Source organism: Staurois parvus, unplaced genomic scaffold (genome assembly GCF_062004578.1).
Source record: "Staurois parvus isolate SC_StPar_1 unplaced genomic scaffold, SC_StPar_1.0 ptg000047l, whole genome shotgun sequence".
Classification (NCBI taxonomy): Eukaryota; Metazoa; Chordata; class Amphibia; order Anura; family Ranidae; genus Staurois; species Staurois parvus.
The window spans coordinates 5,507,124-5,530,941 of NW_028317843.1; the positions used below are offsets into that span (position 1 = coordinate 5,507,124).

General features: G+C 42.7%; 1 protein-coding gene across 1 annotated transcript in view; it reads left to right on the forward strand.

Moving 5' to 3' along the window:
• The window catches only part of EIF3E (eukaryotic translation initiation factor 3 subunit E), an 88,909-nt gene extending 67,727 nt beyond the window's left edge, over window positions 1-21,182 (forward strand). The window contains exons 11-13 of the mRNA XM_089664455.1: window positions 10,433-10,535; window positions 12,800-12,934; window positions 21,023-21,182. Coding sequence (XP_089520581.1) covers window positions 10,433-10,535; window positions 12,800-12,934; window positions 21,023-21,061 — 277 coding nt within the window. The 3' untranslated portion in view covers window positions 21,062-21,182. The remainder of the gene's footprint in view (window positions 1-10,432; window positions 10,536-12,799; window positions 12,935-21,022) is intronic.
• Window positions 21,183-23,818: the final 2,636 nt, after the last annotated feature.

A 23,818-nucleotide genomic window follows, 5' to 3' on the forward strand; every position in this document is an offset into this window, starting at 1 on the left:
AAGATGGGCAAAGTTCTTACCACCTCTCTCTTATACAGTTAGTAATTTGCTTACTTAGGTGGTCATTGTTTATCCATCTGCTAAAAGTCATTTAAATTTCTTACACAATATATAACTTGTATTCTTTGCCATTTTTAAGCAAAAGCAGTTCTACGTTCTGAAAGTACCAAAAGAATGCTTTTGAGGATAAATTACTTGACGTTAGGGTGCCCATAGTTCTTTATATGTAAATTGGGCAGGCAGGCTACACCATTACAAAGGATGCATGAACATTCAGTTTGTCTAATCAGCCTATTTCCCCAGAGAGCAGGCTACTGGGGAAGGCCCTGCCTCACCCTGTAGATATGAGATGGTCACCTGATAATGGCTGGATTGTGTGACTGTCATTTTATGTCTGTGGGCAGCTATAGAATGGGTTGGATTGTTGAACCAAGAGTATCAGGTGATGTCTGCATTTTTAAAGTTTTATTCTGCTGTTGCCGTCCTCTGGAGGTTCCTGCACTTCTACCATTACATGTAAGTAAAAATGCTGTCTTCTACGCAGGGACCTCTTTAACTTGGGAACATGCTCCTTGCAAATCTAGACTTCTGCCTCAAGTCATTCTGCTTGACAGACTTTTCCACCTCAGTGCATAACATAATACCCAGTGCCCAGAGATCACGAGTACCTGAAAGGTTCTACAGAAGTGTGGCTGTAGAGACTTTTATATATGGCTCCATTCAGTCTCCTTGTAAGATGGTGAAAGGCATTTTGGGAAGAATCTGTAGGGGGGGATAAACAATTACAACCTTTAGAAGATGGGTGCTCCAAAAAAGAACATTCTCTGGGTTTGGTGGAATTATTTGCAACTAAAAGGAATTGCCAACACTTAATGTGTTTTTTGTGGTTCAATTGCATGAAGGTCTGCACACCATGTGGTACTTACTGTCGGCACTGTTTCTTATGTGTTAGAAAACTGGGACAGCAGATACTAGAAAAGCTTCTGAAGGAAGGTCTTGGTGTGCAGGGTTTGAATAGATGGTATTAGGATGTAGAGGCAAGACTTCTCCTCTTCCCCTAGTCGGCCGTCTTATTGGCCTGGAGTTATCCTTTAGGAGTGTTTGTGGCAGCATCCATTACATGCAAGTATCTTCACATCTGGTTGCACATTGTGCTTTGAACATGCCTGGCCTTTCATTATTGCAATAATCAGAAATCACCACTATCTTTTAGTGTTTCTGAAGTATTTATAGCTTGCAGTTAAAAACATATTTTATGTATTAAGCTTCTCGAATCACCGATGGTAGATTCCCTGTGTATTTGTATTTTTCCCTTTAATGTCACCTAGTCCTGTCTGGCCATAGCATAGATTTTGTCTTGTATCATAAGTACTGGTGTCGTGCAGCACTTAGAAATGTTAATTATATAGTGATTTAAGGTTAATTGGCATGTTGGCAAATCTTTTTTTCTAGGAACTCTTTACTTGCTTTAGTAACAGCAGAAACAAAAAAAACTTTTATGGGGATTTGATGTATGTATGTATTCATGGATGGATAATCAGTACATTTTTTGTAACTGCCTTCTGGTGTCCTAATGCTGTGTACCAACTTTAATTCACTGTATGCCAACATCTAGTCACATTAACCATGTGACAACCGCCCTATAGCAGCTTCACTGCTACAGGATGGCCACGCTGTGGCAAATCACGTATTTATACATAGACATTTTACAAAAGACCTATAGCCGAATACATTTTGGCCTAAATTTATGAAGATTTTTTTTTTCTCAATGGGATATTTTTTTAGCAAAAAGAAATGTGTATTTGTTTTCAAAATTTCTGTCTTTCTTTTTTTTTCGTTTTATAGTGCAAAAATAAAAAAACCCAGTGCTGATCAAATACTACCAAAAGAGCTCGATTTGTGTGAAAATATAATATAAATTTCCTTTGTGTACAGTGGTGTATGACTGCGCGATTGTCATAATGCAGCGCCATATAGCAAACAAATTGCCTGGCCATGAAGGGGGGTAAATCTTCCAGAGGGCAAGTGGTTAAAAAAATACTTTAAAGCAGAAATCCATCCTAAACTAGTCTCAAATATCCCCTCCTAACACTTATGCACACGTATGCTGACTAACCTGGGTAAACAAGATGTATATACTTAATTTCAGCTTTCCCCAGTCTGCTTCCCCTGTGTCGGCAAGCAGTGGCTGCAGGAGAGTGTGCTAACAATGGCTGGGACACAGGAGTTTATATGTGATGTCACAGCTCCAGGCTTTACCTGTCATCGCTGGCTGGCACGGGATCATGTGACTGGACTGGAGGGGGCTGAAAATGGGTAAGTATATACATTTTTTTTTTTTTGTCTTGCACAGGTTAGTCAGCATAGGTGTTGGGAGGGAAAATTTTTTAGACTACATAATTTTAGGCTGACTTTAATAGCTATGACACGTCCCACAATAAATGCTTAGTGGTCCCCACTCGAACCCAGAGCACACTGTCGAAATCGGAAGAGATACCCCGATCGCTGCACACCTCACCCGGCAGGAGTGGTTAGCAGGTAAAAGCAGCCTTAGCTCTGTTCAAGCCATGTCCCCAACATGTTTCACCCAGCCCCCTGAGACTTAATCATGAAGGATCTCCGAAATTAAACCCCGGGGGTGGGGCGAAACATGTTGGGGAAATGGCTTGGTTGAATAGAGCTGAGGCTGCTTTTACCTGCTAACCACTCAAGCCGGGTGAGGTGTGCAGTGGTGGGGGCCCATTCCTCTTTCTACAGCCATAATATGGCGTTTGAGAGTTTTTAGTTCCGCTTTGCTTAAAACTAAAAGTAAGACACCTCTTTCCGCCTGCACATGATGCTCCATAAACAATGGCCATATATAAACCCTTATGTGGCCAGATAGGCTTCCCTCGGCATGCCACCCACCCACTGCTCCCCAAGTCTTCTCTCAATACTTTTTAAAGGAAATAAGCTGATGAGAGCTGCAGAAAAAAAATCTGATAGTTTGCAAGTTATGTAAGGCATACTTTGTCAAGGGACACTTACCCCTCAGTTTGCCTGGCTCCAACACTGATGAGTCTGTGCTCTGTTGTTGCAATTTCTTCAGCTTCTCCAATGTGTTCTTTCTTTTGGCCATTGGGTGACAGTGATGATTTAAATCATACATGTGTTACTTTGGTCAGCAAGTTGCATTGTCTCTCTGCACTAGGCTCCACAGTGCAGTACATGCTCTTAGCATTTATAAGTTACCTTCCCTGCTGAATATTTACCTACATTATAGAAAATGAAGCAAACCTAACACTTCTCTGACCCATCTGGAGATCTACTTTGTGGGAGTCAGAGGTAGGGTGATCATGCCACTGCAGTCTGAGGGATATGAAGATGGCCAATGGGTTACTCAAGCTGCAAGAGTGTGCATAGAAGTAAAAATTCAATATTAGGTAGAAAACCGGATAATATCCTGTAATGTGACATCTTTTTCTTCTGTACCATTTGTGAGGCAGTAGAAGTAATAACTTTGAGGTTTTCCTTTAATCTAGTCCGTTGGTGCCTCTCCAGAATGGTTGGCATGGCTAAGCAGTTCCAGGGAAGATGCAAGGCTTTGCAGCGTCAGTATAAAGTCAAGACACATTTCACGCACAGTCCATTACAAGAGCAATACAACGATGAAGTCTGTAATCCATTTTAGATTAATGTGAGCCTAACCGCGAGCTGCCCCCTCTTGTATTAAAGTGGTGGCTTGTCGGGTCTCCTGATGACCTCCCCACATAACTCACTATCCCAGTGATGGTTCTCATTTTATAGGTGTTACTGGAAGGGACAGAAATAAGCCATCAAAATGTACCATTGTGCAACACAAATCAAATCTGATTATTCCACTTGTTTAAATGACACATGCTATATTAAAACCTTACTGCTTACATCATTCGAAGTCTTCTGAGAGATTACAGCCCAGAAAAGCTTGTAAAATCGCATTCGATTTACTCTTCTGTGATGAGCCAAATAGACATATCACGACTTGTGTGATCGATTTCTTCCATGCTGTTTTTCACCCTAAATTGTACAGGTTTCAAACAGTAAGTTCACTTTTTTTTTCCTGTTTGTGCTGATCCCATTGATTTTTAGTAGTATGTGCTTATTTTCCTTTTACAGCTGAACTCCAGGGAAACTGCTAAACACAATTGAAATATGCATTCGTTAACTCTTCTATCTGCAAAAGGATTTGTGTTTTTTCCAGCCACTCTTGTGATTCATACACCTCTACTAGAGAGCTAAGTTCAACCAGTAGGATAACTCCATATTCTTTCTTAGAATTTGCAAATACAGTGACCCCCACCCCACCCCTTCTTAAAGTTTTTAAATAATTCTCCAGGTCTTTTCTTATATGACATAATTGATACTTACATGCTGACTAAATACACAGGATTTTCTGGCATGGATTGTGGTGTACTGCCCCTCTTCACAATGCAAGTCTTTGGGTCTTTCTACTCCCTCTAGAGAGCTCCTATTCCTGTGTGAAACTGAGAAGTTGGATGATTGCAGTGACCTACAAAAGCCTCTATTCTACAATCTCAAAATAAATACAGTAACAAAAATTGCTTTAAAAATGCTATTCCCATTTAGGGCAGAGCAACAGGTTTGCTTTAATTCCCCCATCCCTGCAACAAATACTTGCCTTTCACAGCACTGCTGCTCCATCCTTATCTGGGAACCAAAGGAAATATTTCATAGTATAAAGAATCATGTGAATCACTTCATGTGACATCACCAGCCCAGTCACCTCTGCCACAACAGAGGACATAGCCCCGTGTAAGCTTTTAGGCTACGTTCACACTAGCTGTGTCAGCAGGTGTCAGACAGGCATTTGGGAAGCGTTTTTAACGCCTATGAAAATTCTGCACATGGCAGCACACAGTGCTTTTCACACGGAAGCGTTCGTGGCGCGTTGTGTTGCGCCAAAACTGACGCCTCGTGTCGAGTCAGGAGGAGTTGAAGCCTCCGATTCAAGTCTATGGTGCCGCTCCGGAAACACCTGCCAGGCGTTTGCGGAGCGTTAATACCATTTAACTTCATTATAGGAGTTTGGGGTGCGGTTTTAAAGCTTAGCAAACGCCTATGAACCGCCTCAAAACCGTGCATACTGCGTTTTGGGAGGTTTGAGGAGCGTTAGAAACGCTTTCCAAACACCTGTCTAACGCCTGTCAAACGCCTTAGGGGCATTTGGCAAGAGTTAGAAATAAAGTCAAGTGTGAATGAGCCCTTACTCACTTCGGTTGAACAGAGCAGGAGGCCATGAAAGGAAGGTAGTTATGTCCTGTTCAGGAGGTCTAGACATCAAAACCTAAGGTTGCAGCTGGGCTCTGCCATCTTGGATGTAATGTCAGCAGCCTGAGAGTTGTCACCTAACCACTTGCTGACCCAGTCACAGTAAATATACTGCGAGCGGGCGGCAAATGCAGACACAACAACATACATGTATGTTGCCGGCCTTCTTCCAAGTTTGAGGCATGTGCAATCCTTCCAATCTGCACGAGTCTGTTAGCAAGTTACCGCCAATGATTTTGCCTTTATACCTTCTGATCGGCTGTGGCCACTCACAGTACAAACATACAGGACTTTGTACACAGTAATCTGGCTGTTTCTTCTTCCTGAAAAGCAGGGGGGAAAAACAGCCAGTTCTGTAAGTAAAAGCAAGACGTTACACACATTAAACTTGGCATACAATTAACCCTCTAATTTCCCCTTGATGTTTACCCCTTCCCAATCAGTGTCATTAGTACAGTGTACAGTATTATCACTGACAACAGCAGGGGTGTGGAAATTAAATAATAAAAAAAAAAAAAAAAAACTTGTCCAAGGACTAAATCTGGGTCCCAATCTACTTGTCCTCATGACAATCTACTTTTCCTCTTGACTATCTACTTGTCTTGAGAAAAAAGATTAATTTTAACCAAAACCATATTTAAATAAGGCCTAATTTGTTATAATACTTCTGAATAAGACAATTTTATCACTAGGGATTTTCACTGGACGTATGTCCCTTTTTAACCTTGAAATGGCTTTGCCAGGATGGAAAATACAAAGGGTTGATGTTTTTTATTAGACAGAAGTGCTTTTAGGAATGTCTGGGGCTTTTAAAAATGAAAGGGGCTTTATAGTGACCTAAACTTTTTATTATTTTTAACATTGCACTGTTTATCCTACTTACCTCCCTGCCTGTATCCAGCACCGAACCTGGGGACTAGCAGGGAGGGGAGAGACCTTGCAGTGTGATGGGCACCGATTGGGTTCTCATCAGGAAAGGGGAGTGTCGGTCTTTCAACGATCAGCAGAGGCTCATCTGCTAAGTGAGTAAATTACCCTCGCACACGGAAGCACTTGGGTACTCAGTACAAGCGCATGCTGAGCAGAGAAATCAAACTCCGGTGTCCATACGGGTTGGATCATTTTTTTTGTTCAACCTGCTGGTTGAATGAAAACTATAACTAATGTATGGACTGCCTTACAGAGTCTACCTTAAACAAGAATTTCATTAATACTAGCAACTCTTGGGACAATGAGCATCTTAGTCAGGTCTATGTACAGTAAAATGTATAGAGTACAGGGGTCAGGAGTAAGTAAAAAAAAAAACAAAAACCAAAACATATGGAGTGCATCGGTAAGGATGAGACCCATGTTCACATCAGAAACCTCCATTGCATCAAAGTCCCCAGCATTACCTCTATACATTGGAGTGCGCCCTTACATCGGGTAATAGCGAAAAGCACCCTTACATCAGACCATGGCTGAGTGCGCTCTTACATCACAGTTCAGTTGCTAACTGGACATACAATGATTAGGTGTGTGAAGCTCCTAAAATAACAGAGGGGAGGGAAATAGATGGGAAAGCTGCAGAGATCATTCACTCCATGCTGCTCTTTGCTGGCTCAGACAGCAGCATTATTGGTACAGCCAGATGGATCTTCAAATTTCCTGCCCACGCATTCCCTTCCTCAAGTAATCACTGGCTCAGGTTGGAGTGTGGGTGGGGCAGAAAAAGGAGAGCGGTGGAAAGAGAGCAAAATGGTACCTCTCTCCTCTCCCCGTCTGTGGGGAGGGAAGGAGTGTGCTCGCTGGACAACTGTTACTCACCGTGCACATCTGCACATTCTGCCATGTTTACTGACACCCTTGCTACTTGCCCGCAGCAGGTCTAAGTGAAAGGAAAAAAAACCTGCCCGGCGCCCAGAACTACATGTCCCAGGCATCGGGCGATAGGATTTACACATCTGTGTCACTGTATTAGTAACGTCCGTGTCATTCAGTCAGCATTTCTCCCAGCCAGTGTCTGTTAGAGCCAAATTGCCCGCCACACTATCACAGTCCCACTATAAGTTAATGAACACTGTCCTTACTAGCATCGTGTCATAGCTGCGTATGTGTGTATGTATGTATGTGTGTGTATGTATGTATGTGTATATATATATATATATATATATATATATATAAGTTTTGGACACTATAACTTTCCAGTTAATATACACTTATTGGGATTTTTTTTAACAACCAGAAACAATTGAGTACAGTCCGTGATACTTTTTTTATTTGCACTAACATACAATTTTGAGGACAAGCTTTCGGGGTGTGTCCCCTTCTTCAAAGTCCAAGCAGTACTATACAAATCCCAAAGTTTCAGCAGAATGTTAGAAGGGATGCAAAAAAAAAAAAAGGCTAGAGATAAGATACAGCAAAAGGGAGGGGGGGGGATACTACACTCACACAGAGGGAGTCAAGCTTGAGCTATTCGTCATAAAACTGTTGGATAATGAGTGAGGAATCCCATGTCCAAAGTAAGGTCATTATCTCTTGTGTCAAATAGAATTATCATTCTTAGTTCAAAAGTTTTTCTTTCCTGAATGGATTTGAAATTTCCTTTAAGAACTAAAATATTGAGGCCTCCCATTGTGTGGTCTGGTTGTGTGAAATGGTGTCCTACAGGTGTGCAGAGGTCATGTTCTTTATGTTCCTTGATGGTATGTCTGTGCAAATTCATCCTTGTTTGCAACTTCTGTCCTGTTTCGCCAACATAATATTCTTTGCTACACTTTCTGCACTGGATAAGGTACACAACATTACTGGAGGTGCAGCTGTATGATCCGGAGATATTGAAGATCCCTTTTGAGTGTCTGACACTTTTTGATGGATTGATTTGGTTGCACAGTTTGCAGCGTTTCTTATTGCAGGGTTTGCTTCCATTATTTGTGACATCATTATCAGAAGGAAGTTTCCTACTGATTAGTTTATTTCTGAGGTTGGGGGGTTGTCTGAAGGCCAGTATTGGGGGTTGTTGGAATATTTCTTTCAGAGTTCCATCCTCTGTTATGATGGGTTGTAAATCTTTGATTATTTTTCTTATTCCTTCTAGTGCTGGGTTGTATGTGGTTACTAGAGGTACACGGTTGTTTGTTTTTTACTGAAGTAGGTTTTTCCTTCGTGTTCTCAAGGCTGTGTTTATGCCGGTGTTGATAGTTTTGTCCTTGTAACCTTTCCTATGGAAAGCGTCTGCTAGTGTCCCGAGATGTTTATCTCTGTCTCTTGGGTCAGAACATATTCGGTGGTATCTAATGGCCTGACTGTGTATGATGGCACGTTTTTGTTTTTTTTTAACAAAGACATGTAGCAGAATGCATTTTGACCTAAGTTTATGAAGAAATTTGATTTAATTTGGGTACAGCTGCATGACTGAGCAATTGCCAGTTAAAATAGTGCAGTGCTGAATTGCAACAAAAAAAAAAATAATAAAGGGGGTAAAACGTTCCAGAATTTAAGTGGTTAAGTAATGCTCCTCTCCTGGCTGCTTCATTATGACATGCAGAGTGTAAGGGAATGTATCTAGGGAATTGACACTTTCTGAAGAGTCCATTCCCTAACAAGTTCAGGGAGATCTTGCAAGTCAATTTTTTTTTTTTTTTTTTTTTGTAATTGATGACCTGGTCTCTTCAAGGTAAAGTGTTTTATTTATTTCATTTTTTTTCCCCACCTTTTAATATATGAAAATCTTCAAATAGCTTCCTGGTCGTTTAGCCTGTGTCACAGACTTAACATTACGCAGCCTTTTCAGTTCTTTCTGTCATGGTATCACTTTCATGCAGACAAACAATCCAGCTAGGAAACCTGATAGAGGCTGTAAACCTTTTGAGTGAGTCATAGTTGTGTTGGCCACTTTAAAGTTTATGTACTCACGTCTAGCGTGACAGCGGAACAGTCTGCAACTTACTCACTGTTTGTTTTAGGCAGCAAGGAGGTCAATTTAAGCAGGAAACTATAAAGCATTAGGAAAGGCAAAGTGGATGACTTGATGGTTGCTCATTTGCATATTAAGATTCAGTCCTTAATCAAACATTGTGCAAGGGTGGGAGTTCAGCAAAAGGGATTAGCTGTCAGGAAATCCACATTGGCTGGCCAGCTAGTGTGTGTTGTAGGCCTATCAGGATGACTTGTGGTAAAAGTATGGAAATGTGGTCTCTTGCGTGGGATGTGTGCTGGTTTAAGAGCAAAATGTATTCACTGGATGCCTTGTGATGTTTTGGGAACAAGTGTTGTGACAAAGCACATCAAAGTGAATATCCAGCTGAGTGCTACCACGTTACTAATTGAGTTAATTAGAAACAGGTCCCCAGACCAATTATCTCTTTCTGGTCTTGCAGGTCTGGGCAAAAGCTAAGAACAGAAGCTGAACTACTACCTTTTAATAGAATATCAGCCTCAGCGAACAGTCAGAGGTCTGCTAGATCCTGACTAGTTTATAACTATAGGCAATGATTAAAGCAATCTCCTTCAAAAGTCATGAAACTGTTTCAGACATGAAAGATTTTGAAATGTAAAGTCTTATATTGAGCCATCACAATATGGGGAAAATATCCTGCCTTGCGATAGGCTAGGGGAGCAAGAGGTACCTAGGGTGGGGTTATAAAAAGTGGAGGCCTTGCGAATGGCATGACCTGAATAGAGAGGTTTACCAGTGATTTGAAGAAAAGCCATTGGAGGGAGCTAGTGGCAGTGTCTGCAGACTTGTGTCTAAATTGATCATCTAATGTATTAATCAGTAGGTGTTATGAGATCACAGGAGCCTGTGCATTATCTTTTTTTTTTAAAACATATATTTTAGCTGGTTGGTATTATTCTTATACCATTGTGTTGCCAGTGAAGAACTTGTAAGGCGTGAAAGGCAAAGTCCACCATTTGCCAAAATGTAATAACTACATTATTTAAAAAAATAAATATACACTTTCGCATTCAATCTTGAAGAACATTGCAAACCATTCATCGTAGGCACACATACCAGGCTTCTGAAGGCCAGGAAGTCAATGGTAGACTACAAATGTGGTGGTGTCATTGTTGGGTGTTTTTTATGACTTAATGAGCTTTTCTTATTGGTTTATCATTTAGCAATGTTTTTTTTTTTCCTCAGCATGTTGGCTGATAAATTGAATATGAGCCCTGAAGAAGCTGAAAGGTGGATAGTCAATTTAATTCGCAATGCCAGACTGGATGCAAAGATTGACTCTAAATTGGTAAGATTTCTCTTTATTTGCTTGGTTTGTCAAACTTGGTAAGGCCTGTAAAATGTTTTTTTAAACTGCCTCTAGAGAAACAATTTAAAGGATAGGTTCACCTATTTAAACATATTACACCCATATTTAGGGTGTACATGTTCACGCAAACTGCCTCTTTCTAACCCCCCCCCCCCCTCTTCTCTGTGACAATGGACAGAAGTTCCTTTTCCTCACAGCTGCTGTAACATTTTAAAATTGGTGCAGCAATGCGAAGCCCTACATGAACAGCAACAACATTCATTCACAGGAATCTGTGAATGAAGAAACTACAACTCCCATCTACCACCGTGGCAGATGGCTTGTATTTCTCAATGGACTGTGAGGATGCTGATGAGCTCCTTCGTAGTTCATTTATATTTTCTCTAGCTTTCAAAGAGCCCGTAGAGAGCTGTGGTCAAGAAAGGTGCAGGCAGTGTCTGCAGGAGCCTGACCTTGCACCTTTTGATCTACTGATCCTGAGTCTGTTCTGCAGGATCCTGTGAAAAAAAAATGCCCTTTTTTGTCCTGCAATAATATGTATTTATTGTTTCAGGAAGATGAATTTGGCCTTTAACTTGAATCTTCTGTAGCCAACAATCCTGTTAGGTTCATTACAAGGAATATTACAACTATAGAAATTCTCTGAGCCCACCGGTGTCATGTAACAAGAGGCTCAATTAAAACTTCCTAAATCTTTTGTAATCTTGCACTTCTGGCCTAAAAAAAAAAAAAAAAAAAATGGACTGGATTTCCAACTTCCAACAAGTAACAAGGTTTTCGTTAGCAGTCCAGTGATTGACTGGCACTGTTGATCATCCTTACAAAAAATGTATTGTTGCTGGTGGTCATTGGGGAGCAGGAACACATCTGAACTGTTCTTCTCTCTCTTGGGAACTCAATAAGTGATAGATATCATAAATGTCCTCCTTAACCTAGTCTACTTTGCTGAAGATATAAGAAAACCTTGAACTATTTTTTTTTTTTTTAAGGGACTCCACTTTCCCTTCCCATGCTAGCTTTATCCTCTACTATAGATCATCAGATGATGTGGACCTTGAGCTGCACCTTGTTTTAGTTGTCACTCCTGTCCTCTTATGAGCCAGCAGGCTGCAAAGCCTTTCTCTATAGACCTTAATGGAGAAACAATCTACTTGCACCCCTAAGTGAAATGGCCGCATATGTGCAGCGTACATGGTTCGAAAAACAGAAGCGCTGCTAGGAATAGACAGTAGTTACTAGTTTTAAAGTTCTCCTTTAGAGAAACGTTACATGTTACAGCTGTATTTAGGCTGTAATGCGGTAATCACCTGCTTGCAGTTTTCAATGGACTATGAGTGTGCCGATTCCATTGACCCTTTCTCCAGCTTTCTAACTAAAAGCTTGTACAGAGGTGTGGGCAGAAAGCTGGGACATTGTGTCTTCAGGAGCCTGACATTGTACCCTCGATCCACTGTTGGCACGTGCAATGCTTTGCAGGCTCCTGTAGGAAAAAATAATAAATGCATATTATTTTTCTGCAAAAATATGTGCATTTCTGTATTTATTTTTTTCCCTAAAGATGAACTTGGCCTTTTAACATTGCCAGCTGATTTTAGATGGTGTTGGGGAAGGGGGTGTAGGCATTTCAGGCATGTCTAAACTCAAACAGGAGCTTACCCCTTCTTAGATGTGGTTGTTGCATTTCTGTTTGTTTATTTGTTAATTTTTTGATATTACTTGTCCCTAGTGCTCACAATGCTGTATCTATATGGGCAACCATGATGGTTCGAAGTATTAATGTGCATTATTAATGCATTGGTGTATCAAAGCCTGATTATACGTATTGGCAGGAGTTCAGGAGAGGACAAAGATTATAGAAAACCACTGTGTTAGAAGAAAAAACAAACCTTTGGTAATCACCAGGTCACTGAGACCTTCATGATCATCATCATTAATTGCCACTTGTATTTATAGTTCCTTGTTAGTCATGGCAATTTTTGGTGCATCTAGAAATTACCCGCAGCACAGAGTCCTAGCAGTGACTGATGTAGTCATTTAATTATTCTCTTTGTGTTGTAGTATTTATTGGTCAGTTTTGTACAGATTTACAGTTTTCTGTGTCTGTTGTGTCCAGAGCGCTCTCACTTACACGGTTGTCCTTGTGATTGTCCTCTGATTTATGATTGGTTTGAACAGCCTGTTCTTTCTATAACCCATCATAAATACTGCGAAGATGGTACATAACGGTTCTCTTCCTATCGCAGGGTCACGTTGTAATGGGAAATAATGCCGTATCACCTTATCAACAAGTCATAGAGAAGACAAAGAGTCTTGCTTTCCGCAGTCAGATGTTGGCAATGAACATAGAGAAGAAGATGAACCAGAACACCAGGAGTGAGGTAAAGAGAGTGGATTATATATGTCAATTAACTATATATATATAACCTTGCCTTCACAAAGGGAAGGTAGACTTTTTATTAAATCGTTGTTTTCTTAACCACTTGCCCTCCAGAGGATTTACCCCCCCCTTCTTCCTGGCCAGGCCATTTTTTGCGATACGGCGCTGCACTACTTTAACTGACAATTGCACTGTCATGCAACGCTGCACCCAAATAAAATTTGTCCTTTTTATTAACAAATGGAGCTTTCCTTCGGTGGTATTGGATCACCTCTGCGGTTTTTGTTTGCGCAATTTAAAAAAAAAACATTTTGAGGAAAAAAAAACAATATTTTTTACTTTTTGCTATTAAACATGTCCTGTAAAAAATAAAATCAAATTTCGGCATAAATTTAGGCCAAAATGTATTCTGCTTCATGTCCCAATACATGTAAATTAATTGATTTACTTGAAAGTTATAGCACCCACACATGGCGGTATAGATACTGGAATTTTATATATATATATATATATATATATATATATATATATATATATATTTTTTTTTTTATATATATATATATATATATATATTATATACGTAATGGCGGCGATTATAGCGGGACTGTGGTGTTCATTCTGACACTGGAGGAGGGGAGAACTAATTGTCACTGACATCCCCAGTGACACCAATACAATGATCAGCACTAATAAAAAGCACTGACACTGCACTAATAACACGGCAGGAGGGGGTTAACATCTGGGGCGATCAAAGGGTTAACTGTGTGCTGTGTTTTTTGTTTTTTTTTTTTTAGTATGCTGTACTTTCTTGTGTAAGCACATTGCTTTGTATTGCTCTGCTAGGTGCAGGCGCTGACAGGGGAGAGATCTGTATTGTTTACGTACAGGTCTCTCCCCCATTGGTGATATATGGCGATCTCCAGGTGCTAGCCAGCGGCGGCGTGGGAAGGGCATATATGTGTGATTTTGCGCACCCCTGCTGCCCTGTTGCATTATTTCTGGGGAAAGTGGTTAAGCGGCCTTATTGTTCTTTTCCTCATGTTATTATTATTATTAAGTCATCCCCCACTCCTCATGTGATCTTTATCAGCTTCTAATTGGGGTGGAGTTGAATGCTCATTTGAGCATCTCCCTATAAATTTAGATCAGCTCATGGGGGAGATCTCTGATGGGGGGCACAGTCTCTGATGGGGTGCTGCTTCAGATTGAGTGCGGCTTTGAACGAGTGCATAGAAGAAGCAGTTAAACGCAGCAGTTGAACTAAAGCAGGAGAACCCAAGCAGCAGGAAGACACAACAACAGTAAGAAGCTCTACTGCATGCTGGAAGACTGCAAGCAAACACCCTGGGAAACCTCTTACATGCCTGAGACCCACTCTGTGTGCCTTTATATAATACGCCCCTCTTCTCACCATATTACTACCCTCTGTTCCCAAATCTCATTTCTCTACCCCTCTGCTCCACCCCACAACCTGTACATCTCCCCCTCACTGCTATCATCTCCCTACTACTGCTCTCTTCACCTCCCCAAAATGTCTCCTCCACTCCTCCTTCTCATTTTCCTCTCCTCCGTTCCCAAATTCCATTCACTATATCCCTCTGCCCCTCCCAAACATTTGTATATCGTGTCCTCACTGCTTCCCTCACCCCTCTATGGCACCCACCACCTCCTCCTATTACTCCTCTCTCCCACTGACCCCAACACCTCCACTAGGAGTTTCTCACGCTCCTGCACATCCTGCTCCCATGCCACCTTTCTCACCCTTCTCCTCCTCCTAGCCGCGGGGGACATCTCCCCGAATCCTGGCCCTCCACCTCCCTCACCCGCTCAACACCCTCCCACCTCCACGTCCTACTGCAACCCCCGCAACTTAGTATCTGTCCCCCTGCTCCCTAAAATCTCCCCCCCGTTTTCATGTGCACTCCTGAACACCCGTTCGGTGTGCAACAAGCTTACCGCCATCCACGACCTCTTTGTTTCCCGCTCCCTCAACCTCTTAGCGATTACGGAAACCTGGATCCAGCCCACTGATTCTACCTCCCCTGCTGCACTCTCCTACGGAGGTCTCACCTGGACCCACTCACCCAGGCCTAACGGTCGTAAAGGTGGTGGGGTTGGTCTGCTCCTGTCACCGCAGAGCGCCTTCCGAGTCCTCCCAAACCCCCCCTCCCTATCCTTCTCCTCCTTCGAGGCCCACTGCCTCCGACTATTCTCCCCAACCCCCCTGAAGATTGCTGTGATATACCGGCCTCCTGGATCCATACCCCGCTTCCTAGATGACTTCTCCTCCTGGCTACCCTTCTTCCTCTCCTCTGAGCTACCCACCATAATTCTTGGGGATTTCAACATCCCTGTCAACCTCGACAACCCGGACACAGCCCGTCTCCTCCACCTAACCTCCTCTTTTGCACTTGCACAGTGCATACAATCCACCACCCACTCCGACGGAAATATCCTTGATCTTGTCTTCTCCAACCGATGCGCTCCCCACAACCTCACTAACACCCCCTTCCCTCTCTCTGACCACAACCTGATAACCTTCTCTATTTCCTCGTCCTCCAACGCCTACCCCTCCAAATGTCACACTACTACCAGCCGTAACCTCCGCAACCTTAATCCTGCCTCCCTCCACTCTGCAGCTGATCAACTCCACGACCGCATCCTCCCCCTGTCCTGCCCCGACTTGGCTTTGACCGCCTACAACAACGCGCTCTCAACAGCCCTTGACTCACTAGCGCCTTTAACCACACGCAACATCAGACCCCGACCGCTCCAGCCCTGGCAGACTGATCACACCAAAACCCTCAAACGACAAAGTCGTGCCCTGGAGCGACTATGGCGCAAAACCAAATCCAAACAAGCCTTCACCCGCTACAAATCTGCCTTCCGCACCTACACCTCCTCCCTCCATGCTGCCAAACAGGCCTACTTCTTGACCCTCATCAAGGCCCTCTCCTCCAATCCTCGCCGACTCTTCTCTGCCTTCAACTCTCTACTCTCTCCACCCCCACCTCCACCCAGCACCTCACTCACTGCCCTTGAGATTGCCAATCACTTCAAAAACAAAATTGACACAATTCGCAAGGACATTGCCGCAACTCACACGCCCTCTCAACCTGTCCCCTCTCACACAGCTACCCCCTTATCCCCACTCCCCCTCGACTTAACCCGCAGGAATTTCGTCGCTGCTCAAACTCTCTCCAACCCCCTTCACCCTCACTCAGCTACCCCCTCATCACCCCTCTCCCACGGCCCCACCACTGCTCTGACCTCCTCTTCCACCCCACCCTACATTCCTCATACTGAAGCTCCCCCAACACTCCGCACCTTTGACCTTACTACCATCGAGGAAGTCTCCAAGATCCTCTCTGATGCCCGCCTCACCACCTGCCCCCTCGACCCTATCCCCTCACAACTCCTACGACCTTCTTCCTCCTCCATCCTACGCTCCCTCACCCACATCTTCAATCTCTCCCTCTCCTCAGGCACTTTCCCCTCCCCTCTGAAACATGCACACATCACCCCCATACTTAAAAAGCCCTCCCTGGACCCCAATGACCCGAACAACCTCAGACCCATCTCCCTGCTCCCATTTACATCTAAACTCCTCGAGCGCCTAGTCTACACCCGCCTATGCTCTCACCTCAACGACAACAACCTCCTCGATCCCCTACAGTCCGGCTTCCGTCCCCTACACTCCACCGAAACTGCCTTACTCAAACTCTCCAACGACCTGCTAACCGCCAAAGCTAATGGCCACTATTCAGTGCTCCTACTCCTTGACCTCTCTGCGGCCTTCGACACAGTCGACCACCCCCTCCTCCTCAAAAAACTACACTCCCTCGGCCTCAGAGATTCTGCTCTCTCCTGGATCTCATCCTACCTGTCACAACGCTCCTTCAGCGTTACCTATAATGCTACCACCTCCCCCTCACTCCCCCTCTCTGTTGGGGTCCCTCAAGGCTCTGTCCTCGGGCCCCTTCTCTTCTCCATCTATACCTCCTCCCTTGGCCAACTCATACACTCTCACGGCTTCAACTACCACCTCTATGCCGACGACACACAAATCTATCTCTCAACCCCCCACCTCACCCCCTTGGTCTCAGCCCGAATCACACACCTACTGAGCGACATATCAGACTGGATGTCGCTCCACTTCCTTAAATTGAACCTCTCCAAAACCGAGTTTCTTGTCTTCCCCCCAGCCCGGACACCACCCCCCATTGATTTCTCCATCACATCCAACAACGCTACCATCAAACCCGCCCCGCAGGCCAGAGTACTGGGTGTCATTCTGGACTCCAACCTATCCTTCCAGCCCCAAGTCCAATCTTTAACAAACTCGTGCAGACTCCACCTCCGCAACATCGCCAAAATCCGCACGTTCCTAACCCCAGAAACCACTAAACAGCTCATCCACTCCCTCATCATATCACGACTCGACTACTGCAACTCCCTCCTCGCTGGCCTGCCTCGCCGCTGGCTATCCCCTCTTCAGTCCATCCTGAACACGGCTGCCAGACTCATTCACCTTCCCAACCGCTCTGTCTCCGCCACCCCCCTCTGCCAATCCCTCCACTGGCTTCCGATTGCGCAACGGATCAAATTCAAAATCCTAACGCTGACGTACAAAGCTGTCCACCATACTGCCCCGTACTACATCTCTGACCTAATATCCAAGTACCGCCCAACACGCACACTCCGCTCCTCACAAGACCTCCTTCTCTCTAGTTCCCTGGTCTCCTCCTCCCATGCCCGCCTCCAGGACTTCTCCAGGGTGTCACCCATCCTCTGGAACTCCCTGCCCCAACCCATCAGATTATCACCTACTCTCCTCTCCTTTAGGCGCACCCTGAAAACCCATCTCTTCAGGGAAGCCTACCCCACCCCCTGCTAACTTGCCGACCTCCTCCACTCTTCCAACCACTCCATCCCCCACAGCTATCTCCTCCTGTGCCACCACCCCCTCCCTCCTAGATTGTAAGCTCGAAAGAGCAGGGCCCTCGATCCCCTCATGTTTTGCATTGTATTGGTATTGTTCTGTCACATGTTCTGTCTCCCTTTGTAATGTACAGCGCTGAGCGAACTATTGGCGCTTTATAAATACTGTATAATAATAATAATAATAATAATAATTAAGTGTTCCTGCATGGCAAGATCACTTACTGTTATCTCACATATATTCTTATTATAGCCAAATTTACCACCCTAACTCCTCCCACAGTTTTTACACTACATAGACAGTAATATACCGAAATGTGCGGATTGTTCCCGATTGGTGTGCTATTGCTTTGTGGAACGTTTCGCCGAATGGTTCACAAAATATCGCCGTTTTTGTGGTGAAATTGGTCCCATAAGAATGAATGGCGGAATGTTCAAAACTAGAGTGTGAGCTGACAAAAGCTAGAGTGTGAGCTGAACACAAGAACACTTCACACAATTTCCCCAGAAATTGTAGCTTTTCTAGTTATTATTATACAGTATTTATATAGCGCCAAAAGGTTTGCTCAGCGCTGTACATTATAGTGGGGGACAGTACATGTTACAATACAGTAACAAAACAATCCACGAGGGGTGCGAGGGCCCTGCTCTTTCAAGTTTACAATGTATCATTGTTAAAGTAAACCAGTCATTACAGAGATACAAGGCAGCCTTTCCAGACTTCTTGAACATTCCTGGTCAGTAATTTGAGCCTGTGCGTGCATACGCGCACAAATACGTGCATATGAACATTAAATGTTCATGGATTTTTCCTAGGAATATATTCTGCACTAGAATGCGCATGCAAGCATATATGCTCAAAACACATGCCTGAAATTACGTCCAGAAATGCTCAAACATCACTACCGTGTGCAAGAGGCCTTAGAGTTGCTCCTGACTTTCATGCTGAAATGCCCCTGGGAAGAATGGGGAGATGCACCAATCTCTCCTTAGTGCCTTCTATTCCCTGCTGTACTCTTCTGCTCAGAACATCACACTTTCTTTGCCTTGGTGCTATGCATGCTAATTAACCATTAGCCGCCCGGCCAATGGCCGTTTGGCGGCTTCAAATGTGTTGCTGCATTCCGGATGCACGCCATTTGGCGTGCTCCCGCACATGCGCAGTTTGCGCTAATGCAGAGCAGCGCAGCTGCGCGATCTGTCACCGGCCGTGCACCTCGGACACGGCCGATGACAGATCCGAGTACCGGCTCCCGTTGCTGGTACCATGTGACCTGCTGTGACCAATCGCAGCAGGTCACATGACAGTTGTATACAATGGATGGCTTCATTCATGCCATCCATTGTATACTAGTGCCTAGCTGTGAATGGTCACAGCTAATCACATGCACATGTCATGTGATTAGCTGTGACCAAATCACAGCTAAGCACAAAAAAAAAAAAAAAAAAAAAAGCTGAATGAATTGATTTCATTCAGGTAAATGCTTGCTTATAGCAAAGTAATTCTTTGCTATAAGCAAATTGTGTAAAAAAAAAAAATACTGATCACTTCCCCAAAGTAGTATAATGTTACTATGGTAACATTGTACTACTTTGGTCATAGTGAAATATGAAAAAAAATCTTAAAAAAAAATGTAATAAAAAATTAAAAAAAATAAATTAAAAAAAAATATATATATATATATTTTTTCATACTGTCACCAGTCAGTGTCCCTGTTCACCGCCATGCCAGTTATATGATGACGCTGTACTGCACTGGTGACAGTATGTAAAAAAAAAAATAGTGAAAATAATTTTTTTAATTTTTTCATTTTCCGAAAAATTATGACAAAAAAAATACAACTTCAAAAAACTCGCCATGCCTCTTATGAAGTACGTTGGACTGTCTACTCTGCAAAAAGGGGTCATTTGGGGGATATCTGTACTGTTCTGACATTCTTGGACCTCAAGAAATTAGATTGGCTGTCAGTACTTCAGGATTGATCAATTTTCAGATATATACCATAGTTTGTGAACTCTATAACTTTCCTACAAACTAAATAATACATCCTAATTTGGGTTATTTTCACCAAAGACATGTAGCAGAATACATCTCGGCCTAAATTTATGAAGAACAATTATTTATTTGTAAACTTTTATAACAGAAACAAAGAAAAATGTGTTTTTTTTCAAAATGTTTGGTCTTTTTTTGTTATTTTAGCAAAAAATAAAAACCCCAGCGGTGATTAAATACCACCAAAAGAAAGCTCTAGTTGTGTGAAGAAAATGATAAAATTTTAGTTTGGGTACAATGTTGTATGACCGCACAATTGTCATTCAAAGTGTGAGAGCGCTGAAACGTGAAAAATGGCCTGGGCAGGAAGGTGTAAAATTGCACGGTATTGAAATGGTTAAATAGGGCAGAGTCAATTTTTACATTTTTTTTTTTTCCCAGAAGTTTATAGCCTGTTAGGGCAGAGCTGTGTGAACAGCATCTCTTCAAAAGTATGTCATCCTCTGCTTCTGGTGGCTTGTCAAGTAGGGCTAGACTCGCTGTATCTGGGAACCGTTTATCCAGTTAATTCAAAACAGAATTTATAGCGGAGAGAGTTGGGATCCAGAGTACCAGCTTAGAATCTCTGTTAATGAAATCTTTTATTTTATTGGAGCTTACCCCTCTTTGAATCTATGCCACCCTGAGAGTTTAGAGGCCTGGATGTAAGGAAATTGACATATGTGGTCGCTTGAGAAAATCCGATGACCAAATAAGAAGTGCTTGAGAAGATGTGGCATTCAACATGCATATTGGTCCACATAAATATGGCCAGTAAATGAATAATGCTTTCAGGGTTCCTTATCACTTATGCACCATTGCAGTGACTGTGTACTATTATTATTATTATACAGTATTTAGCTGTACATTATAGTGGGAGACAGTACAGTAACAATACAATGCGATACACGAGGGGTTCGAGGGCCCTGCTCCTTGGAGCTTACAATCTAGGATGAGATGGTATAGACTTCCTCATATAATTCATGTACACTGGAATGTGGACTGCTCCAAAAGTGAAGATGTGTCTGTGAGTACAGTGATTTATAGGACTTTATTTTAGGATACAAATATTGTGGAGAACAAAAGTGTTTAATTTGTTTTTTTGTTTTTTTTTAGGCTCCTAATTGGGCAGCCCAAGACAGCGGATTCTATTGATGAATGTATCAGAACATCTAAATATTCCTTTGCTAGCTGCAGCAGTGTGCTTTCTCTTACATGTCCTACTGTAAGATTGATGTACACAGTATTTTGAATAAAATTGGTCTACTTCCTTTTATCTGTGACTAAGTTTGATTTTTTTTTTGTGTTCTTTAAGAATCTTACTCCTATCAGTCATAACGTTAGAACCACTGACAGGTTAAAATGTTACTAAACCCGCAACAGTAAAATCCATCTTTATATACAGTACATCATGCTGGTTATACTCACTGTGGAACCCAAGGAGTTAATACTCTGCATTGTGTAAAAAGGCGGTTTGATCCTGTCTTCTCTGATCCCCCCCTTCTTCCAGGTCCTCTCTCTTATCTCCTGATAAGGAATATGGTGTGGAGTCACTCTGCAAATGCTCAGTTTGTGTATTGATAGAGGGTTTTTTTTTCTCCTTTGGAGGGTGCATGTGATCAGCACAGGGCCAATCAGCACTGTCCAGACATAGGTCAGGGGTTTTGCATCCTCCTACGGCAGAATTAAAACTCCTCCTACAAGCTTTAACATGTGCTCTGCTGATCACTGATAGAAGTCACAAGACTGCTCTAACTGCTGATGAGAAAAGGTATTTAGCAGTTTATATTTACAAAATAAATTGCACTTCCATGTTCTGTGTACTGTGAGAGACCAGATATAGTGAATGCAGGGTCCTGGGTTTAGTAACACTTTAGGTGAATAACATTGATTAATTTGTTGCAATGGCATCTGAAAGTCGGTGGGATATGTTAGGCATCAAGTGAACATGTTGCCCTAGAAGTTGATGTGTCGGGAAATAAAATGGGCATCTCAGTTTGTTTTGTGGGGCTGTGTAGCTGCTAGATCCTGTTTGTACATTGGGGTGCCATCCAAAATGAATAGCACCACAATGCATGGCATATTATTCACTGTGTGCACAATTATTAGGCAAAGTGTATTTTTGAGGATTAATTCATTATTGAACCACTACAATGCACTCGGTCAATCGAACCTGTTAATAAACCGCAAACCTGAATATTTACGAAAGTAAAAGTGAGGTTTTGGCTTTCCTAGGAGAATATCTGTGTGCACAATTATTGGGCATTTATTAGTGTGAAGAATTATTATGCAACTAAATGAAACATTTTTCCATCTCACTTGTTTTCATCTGTTAAAGTGAGCGTAATAAACAACTAAATTTACAAATTGACATTTCAGGAAAAAAATCTGTGACCAATATAGCCATGCATTTTTCAATAACAGTCATAAGCCTTCCATTCCTGGAGTCTCTCAGTTTCTTCGTCTGTTGACAATCAACTTTTTGTGCAGCAGCAACCACAGCCTCCCAGACCCTGTTCAGAGCGGTGTACTGTTTTCCTTCACTGTAAATCTCCTGTTTAAGAAGGGGCCCACAAGTTCTCAATGTTTAGGTCAGGTGAGGAAGGGGGACATGTCATTATCCTTTCATCTTTAAGGCCTTTACTGGCTAGACACGATGTGGAGTACTTGCGTGCGATGGAGCACTGTCCTGCATAAATATCATAGTCTTCGTGAAAGTCGCAGACTTTTTCCTGTACCACTGCTTGAAGAAAGTGTCTTCTAAAAACTGCCAGTAAGTTTGGAAGTTCATTTTGAGTCCATCTTCAACCCAAAAAGGTCCAACTAGCTCATCTTTATTAATACTAGCCCATACCAATACCCCACCTCCACCTTGCTGGCGTCTGCGTCGAAGAGGAGCTCTGCGCCCGTTACTGATCCAGCCACAGGCCCATGCATCTGTCCACCAAGAGTCACTCTCATCAGTCCATAAAACCTTTGAAAAATGTGTCTTCAGATATTTCTTGGCTCAGTCTTTGACATTTCAGCCTTCCTTACCTTGGCCATGTTTCTGAGCATGGAACACCTCGCACTTCTGGGCATTCCAGGTAGGCTGCAGTTCTGGAATATGACAGCACTGGAGAATAATGGGTTCCGGGATTGATACTTTTCATATCTTTGGCAGTTCATTTGTGTCTTTTTTCTTTTTTTCTCAACGCATTTCTTGTGACCATGTTGACTATTTACAACAAAATGTTTGATTCTATGATCACACCCCAGTATCTGAATATCTTAGAAATTTCAAGAGTGCTGCATCCCTCTGAAAGACTTTTTTAAAAATTTTGACTTTTCAGAGTCAGTTGATCTTTTTATGGCCCATTTCGCCTGAGGAAAAGAAGCTGCCTAATAATTTTGCACACCTTGATATAGGGCAGAGGTGTCAAACTAAATTTCATCATGGGCCGCATCAGCATTATGATTGCCTTCAAAGGGCCGGTTGCATGTGTAACACTAGATGTCCAGAGCAACCCATCCCCCTTGCATCAGATGTCAAAGTTCTCCCCCAGAGGACTGGAGTCTGCTGAATGTTGAAACCAGGGGAGGTGGAGATGAGGGGGTGCTGTAACTGCACAGCAAGGCATACCTTACAGTATAACACTTGGGTTTTTATCTTGCGGAGACATCTGTAGCCGTCTTTCAGCTATAGTGCTGTTGGAAAGTGGTTAATTGGCTCCTGTCTAAATTGTCCCTAGTATGTGTATGTGTGTATGAATGTGCGTTAGGGACCTTAGATTGTACGCTCCTTGAGGGTTAGGGACTGATGTGAATGAACAATATGTAGTATTGTATAAAACAAGTAAATATGATTTACTTCTCTATTTACAAATGCTAGCAGCATAAGTTGATGCTTTCTTAAATTGACGTAACACTCTA